Source organism: Scatophagus argus, chromosome 1 (genome assembly GCF_020382885.2).
Source record: "Scatophagus argus isolate fScaArg1 chromosome 1, fScaArg1.pri, whole genome shotgun sequence".
Lineage (NCBI taxonomy): Eukaryota > Metazoa > Chordata > Actinopteri > Scatophagidae > Scatophagus > Scatophagus argus.
In genome coordinates, this window is record NC_058493.1 from 27,617,587 (window position 1) to 27,624,169 (window position 6,583).

A 6,583-nucleotide genomic window follows, 5' to 3' on the forward strand; every position below is an offset into this window, starting at 1 on the left:
GGTCAGAGAATTACCTCCACTGCAGACTGATTGGATGCTTACACGCGGGCCTTTATTTCCCCTCCGACATGCTGAGACCCAAACCCGCATCAGTCGGCCCTGGGGAGAAATGTTTGTGTGATAATTTGAGCGTGACGGATGGGGACTCGGCGCAGGTGACAGGTGATACAGTCTCACATGGTGTCTGCTCTCTGTAAACCCGCTCAATACCTCAACAGCAGACGGCGCTTTGAGGCGGCGAAGGTGATTTCTAACGCATGCGCACGGAGTTTTGCTTTGCTCGTGTTGTGTGTCAGTACATACCTGAGCAGACACACACACCACGTGTAAAATGTGAAATAAGTAACTGATGGGTGAAAGCTGAGTCTGTGCCTCGTGCTGTTCCGGTGGCTGAGACGTGGACCCTCCAAATCCCGCGGGATGTGTGTTAAATGTGCGTTAGTCTGTTCTGTCGTTGTTACCCTCAAATCAGCGGAGCACAGTGAAGACACGCTGTGCGTGAAAGGGTCGAGAGTCGGCTGGCTGCGTGGGTCCTCCCGCCCAGCGGAAACCCGTGGACGTTCCTCCAAGGCCCACCCAGCACCACGAGGGGCCCCCGCGTGGCAGAGAGCAGCACAACGCCTTCACAAGGCACTGCTGAGGTGCCGTGTGTAGGAACCACCGACCACTCGGTCCGCCTACGGACGCCCGCAGTTCCTTTGTGGACTGCGTTACGGAGCTGGAGCCTAAGAAGAGTCATGCAGTGTACTTATAAGTACGCATGAAGTACCAAAATACCACAAAGTTCCTTCAGGTTTACCGACACGCAGCAGATTAGTACACAGACTGAGTACTGCAAACATTCAGTGTACTTCTGTCCTCTGTAAACACCAAATTAACAGAGTACCAACACGGAGTACTTTTATGCCTCTTCGTGGTATCTGGTCCAGCTGAGGGTCCAGCTGAGGGTCCAGCTGTGCCGGGCGTCCTGACGGAGGCTCACAGGAAGCCGCGGTGACCCTGCAGTGTGTCACACTAAACCTGACTGTGTTGTTATTACTGTCTTAGAGGTTATACACAGGAAATGTCTCCCACGCTCACAGTCAGGCAGCCAGGCAGCCGGGAGCCCCGCAGATCAAAGTCACGTGGAAACTCCGCCGCCCCCTGGTGGTGACTCCTGAAACCAGCTGTAACAAAACCGCATTAACAACCTATGAAAATACACAAGAGCCACAGCAGCAGAGGCAGGAAGTACCTGAGAACTTTCTCAGGTACGGCACTCGCACTTAACTTTAGCGTTTCCGTTTTGGACCACGTCATGTTCATGTTTGTACTTTCTACTGCATTTGACAGCCTTAGTTACTGTGCTGACCATTCATGCAAAATATGAACTCATACAACCCAGCAGTTTTTTAACATTAAATTAATGAGAGGATTTATGCATCAATATAATCCACTAATGTATGTTGTTTTGTAAAGGGCTGTTCTGCATAATGAGCACTAATACTCCCATTTTTACACTGTGGTATTAATACTTTTACTTAAGATCTGAATCCTTCTGAAATGTGGACTGTCGGCCTTTAGTTGGAGCAAACTTTGTCCCATTCCCAAAGTTCAGCTTCATACAGACGGTGACGCAGGCACGAAACACGTTCATATCAGTTCTCGAGTTCGCGTTGTCTAATGGAGTGAAAAACCAGTGCGGTCAGCTGTGTCGACGAGGCCGAGAGCATCCCGCTCACACAAACAATCGCTTTCTGCTGCGAGGGGAGGTCAGGCATAAACGCCACTCAAATCTGCACTGCCAGCATCTGTTTAATGAGGAACAGGGTCGTCCAGGTCAGTCGTGTCCCAACTTGCCAATTAACGCTAACGAGGGGCAGAATGTGACACAACTCAACGCGGTGATTTCCACAATCACTCTGTCAGAACTTCCCCATGTGAAATGAGACCATTAAGCAGGTGACAGGTTGTGTTGTTAGCTGCTCTCAAACTGCTGAACGCAGTTTTCTGCAGGTAGAAACCAAATGAACTTTACTTGGTTAAATTATGTTTATTTAAAAAAGTCAAGAGAAACAGAACCACACACAGCAACAGGAACCGGTGCGAGTACTCACACTTCGACCCAGCAGCCCTTTACCCTCAAACGCATCATAACAACACACACTGTGTTCAAAGGACGTTTACTCACACCGCCGTGTTTTCAACATGGTGTGGGTCTCAGTGGTTTTTCACCAGTGAGATTAAATAATGAAATCAAATAAAAGCCGCAGCCTTTCTGCGCACAGTATAACAGGTACTGTAGGTGGCCGAGTACTCGAGAAAACTGGGAACTCTGGTCAACTCTCTGAGTCACTACAGCCGAGCTCTTCCCAGTCCTGTGGAGAACTGAAGCGACTGGTCAGCGACATCTGGAGCAGTTCATGTGACGTTAGGAAACTTTACTTCAGTCAAATTTGACCTCAGTGAAGTCCAGTCATCAGAAATGAGAAAGCAAATCCAACCTGTTCCACAGCAGTAAAACATAAAATGCATGTGTTAAACAGTATAAATGCTTAGAAAAACAAATGTTGATCTCTGATATCCAACAGTCACTTAATGTTATCACAATTAGTCTGGATTCATACAACACTTCATGTTCAGCCGTTGTCGTGTCGTCTACGGGTCTGAACACTAAAGTCGAGTCTGTCACGCTCAGACGAAGTTACAGTAACTCAGCTCTGACTGGCAGACTTTTGTTTCCCTGTTAATGACCGTCGGGACAAACTGGAGGTGCGACGGCAGCCAGTTTCACCAGTGAAATCACCAGAATAAAACCCGACACGACAGCAGTGAACAAAAAGGGGACGCACACTCACACTAGCCCCAATATGATGTAATGGCCATGGCATGTTTTCATGTGTTTGATGTCAGGGTGAAACAGATTCTGTTTACAGGCTGTCATTCACCAACCCCCGACGCCTGAACGCACCACCAATCCAAAAAAGGCAGAGCTGATTCGGTCTGAGTTACGGCTGCTCCTAACAGTTACTTTCATTATGGTTTAATTTGCCGATTTTTTCAGAATCAATCGATAAAAATGTTCATCACAATTTCCCAAAGCCCAAAAGAAAGCAAAGAAAAGCAGCAAATCCTGACATACAGGAAGCTGAAACCAGCAAATGTTTGACAATTTTGCTAGAAAAATGACTGAGCAGATTATTCGATGGTCAAAATAATTGGCAGTTAATTCCCTTTTGACCTAAACGGACTAACTGTTGCAGCTCTAGACTGGATGAGGCCTAATGTGAGACATTCTCCTACAACACTAAAGGGGGCCTTTTGTCCTGTTTGGCCTTGTGGAAGCTGAGCTTTTTGCCAGCTTATGGCTGTTTGGCACATGCTCCAACTCAACACACTTTGTTACTCTGACTGCTGTCTATAAAACTGAAAGTGGTTGAGAATGGAATCAAAACAGTATAAGATTTATTCCTGCTGTTGGTGATGTGTCACCTGGATTACGATACCAAAGTATTGTAGGAAATGATTTGTGATAGATAAAGTTACTCAATGATTCCAAAGTCTAGTTATGATGTGCAGCTGCGTCGCGGTCTGGTCCCTGACACGCTCCTCAACTGCTTCAGTAGCTCCGTGTCCCCAACAGACATCACAGCAGGTCAAACCGGACCGTCTGCTCTATGAAGAGCCATCAAGCTGCTCATCCTGAAAAGGGTAGCTGAGTGCAGGAGGAAAGGCTTGACTCCGAGGCTGTTCGTCCAACAACATCAAATCCTCCACGTCCTTCCCTTTGTACCTCCGTCTGCAGATCTTTACTGTCACTTTTCGCCCCTGAAAGACTTTTAGGGCCTCTTTTGAAGCCATGGCTTTGGCAGCAGACTCGTCCCGCCCGTATCCTGTCCCCATGTAAACAGTCTGACAGCGAATCTCACACACGTAGCCTTCCTTCTGTGTGCGACCCGCAGGGAGGCCCTCAATGTCCTTCAGTGGCACAAACACACATGCCAGGGTCTGCTTACATGACTCCACACAGCTACGAAGTATTTCAAAATGGTCCAAGTTGGGGCCGAAGCCCCCCGCCGACACCAGCTTCCAAGCCAACGCCTTGTAGAGGCGGTTGAAGAAGGGCTGGTGCTCTGCTGGGGCCTGTGGAGGGGGTCCTGATTTCTGAGCCGCAGGCCTCGTCGCCGTCCTCCCAGCAGGTCGACTGTCAAGCTCATTAGGCCCACATTTGGCTCTTTTCACACAGCTGTCTGCATCGGCCTCTGCAAGCGATGACACAACAGGTAGGACAGTGATGACTGCACAAAGAAACAGCATTTAATGAGGCAACACACTCCAGCCTCAGGAGTGGGCGTGCGAAGAAAAACATGCACTGAGCTAATTACACTGAAACTCTGCTGGAACAGAAAATAGCAGCGAAACACGTCGATGGGCCATAACAAGCCGCACTGACTTCGTGTGGATGCACAGAGACCTTCTTACTGTCCAGCTTATTCATAGCTCACACGCAGTCACATCACTTCTGAAGGCTGTTCGAGGTGAGCGCACTTTGGTAAACCTCTCAGCCCAAATCAAAACAACACAGCAGCAAGCAGAGAATTTATCAGTGGAACCGTAATTATTTTTTATGGCTGAATGGCTGAGATATTTTGTGCTGTGAATAAAACATGTCACAAGCAAATGTTTGAATATTGGCTATTACCAGTAATAATACATAAACATTACTATGTGCTGTATGTTGTCGTTTATCATATTATGAATCATTAAGGATGAGCTATAATTAAAAAAAATACCACAATAATACTGATAACGGAGAAGAAGAAGAAGAAGAAGAAACACGTCTCAGCCTTTGTCACCCTCAGGTGTGTATAAACTGCAGGTTATGAACTTCAGTTTAAGATACAAACGTGTGAAATTATCAGTCAGTCAGTTATTATCAGTTGTAGGTACCAGCTGAACAATACTGTGCATCTCTCAATCGAAGACATTTCACCATAATGAATGAAATCAATATCTGTAAATAACTTGAAGAAATCAAAAACAAAACAAGAAAACTGTACCCTTTGTTTATTCATTTATATACTCTAAAGTACGAGTGTACTGTAGCTACACATCAGGCCTAACATCCGCACTGGATTTTACACAATGTTATAATAAGTATGTTACTACGATAGCAATATTTTATTTTTAAATGTCACCACTATTGTCACTATTGGCAAATGTATTAATTATATGACAAAAATATAAAATGAACACAACTTTATTATTAAGCAGTGGACTACAATAAGACTATTGGTCAGAATGCCTACAACAGTCTACAACAGTTTTCTATAAGCCACCACTCTGTATGTTCCTAGCAAGCTAAAATGGTAAAATATTAGAAGCACAAACACTGGGTGTCCACTGGTTAGCGAACTGCTTCTGGCCAATAAAGTAAACCTCCGTCACATTATACACTATCTACAGTATTCTGCTTTTGTAATAAAGTATACTGCATTACCAGCTGGGGCACTGCGCTTTCCTTTGGCCATGACTCCGTCTATGGTCGTCCTGTGAACCGGAGCATCTTCGACCACGATCCCCTCACCCATCTCCTTGATCTTGTCCATGACAGCCTGTGGATAACTGGGGGATGAAGAGGACAGAGTGGACTCACCATCTGTATGCCTTGATCTGTGCTTTCTGGAGTTTATCTGACAACCTTCTCTGTCAGTGTGTCTTACCTGCAGCCGAGGAAAACGTGATTGGCCCACACCATGGACAGAGACAGCAGCCTGTCCAGACTGTTGCTGGGAGCTCCTGGCTCCACGGTAGGGAAAGCCTCCATATTCCTCAGGATGAACTCCCTTCGTGCAAACCAGTGTTTGTTGGTCTCACAGTAGCCCCTGAACGTGTCGACCCATTGGGCCAACTGCGGGTTCTGGGCCAGGTACTCTGAAACTATGTCCTTCTCGCTCCTCTCCCCCGCCATCCCTGCAATAACACACATTGTATGCTCCATAAGAAAACCCACACTTGTTCACTTCTTAGAGAGGCATTTAAGTTACCACAGCTAGCCTGAAGCTGTGCATGTGGTGCAGTTAAACCAAACAAGTAAGCAGACGACTTGTACAGAAGTGCAGTTAACGTTGTTAGACCGCATACAACAGGTGCTTTGTTGCTAAGTTGCCGAACAGTAGCCTAATTAAGCTAACCAGTTACTGTTTACCGGAGTGCCACTGACAAACTGACTTTAGCAACTGCCGTTAAGTTAAGCCAACCGGCCGACACGCAACAGCTTTCCTTGAAACCTTGCTGATAGTGATATCACACCGTGAAGCTTAAACATAACGCGAAGAGTTTAATATTCGTGTTTTGTACAACCGTGTGAAGTACCAATTTAAACTAGTAGCGACGACATACCAGAGCTTTCTCCGCTGCGATGTGTTGCTAGCTAGCTACATGACCGAATGATGACGCAAGCCCAACGACGCTGCCTTTCCGCGGGATGGACTACATTTCCCAGCAGCGCAGTGTTAGCTATAGGGTGCCATGCTAACGTTCGCTTGCTTTTCTGTACACACACTGCAGAGCTCATTTAAGCCATGCAACAACAAAGGTCACA

The 6,583-nt window shown here is 46.5% G+C and overlaps 1 protein-coding gene across 2 annotated transcripts; it reads right to left on the reverse strand.

Annotated features, from left to right (window-relative positions):
* Positions 1 to 2,017: 2,017 nt before the first annotated feature.
* On the reverse strand, positions 2,018 to 6,530 carry LOC124063034 (CDKN2A interacting protein). Of its 2 annotated transcripts, XM_046396255.1 has the most exons (4): positions 6,382 to 6,530; positions 5,703 to 5,952; positions 5,480 to 5,604; positions 2,018 to 4,241 (listed from the first exon to the last, which is right to left on the reverse strand). In XM_046396255.1, the coding sequence occupies exons 2-4, from the start codon at positions 5,948 to 5,950 to the stop codon at positions 3,655 to 3,657; spliced, it is 960 nt and encodes a 319-aa protein (XP_046252211.1). In that variant the 5' UTR covers positions 5,951 to 5,952; positions 6,382 to 6,530; the 3' UTR covers positions 2,018 to 3,654. The 2 variants fall into 2 exon arrangements, with proteins under 2 accessions (XP_046252211.1, XP_046252201.1); XM_046396245.1 differs by lacking the exon at positions 6,382 to 6,530 and having other exon boundaries at positions 5,703 to 5,983.
* Positions 6,531 to 6,583: the final 53 nt, after the last annotated feature.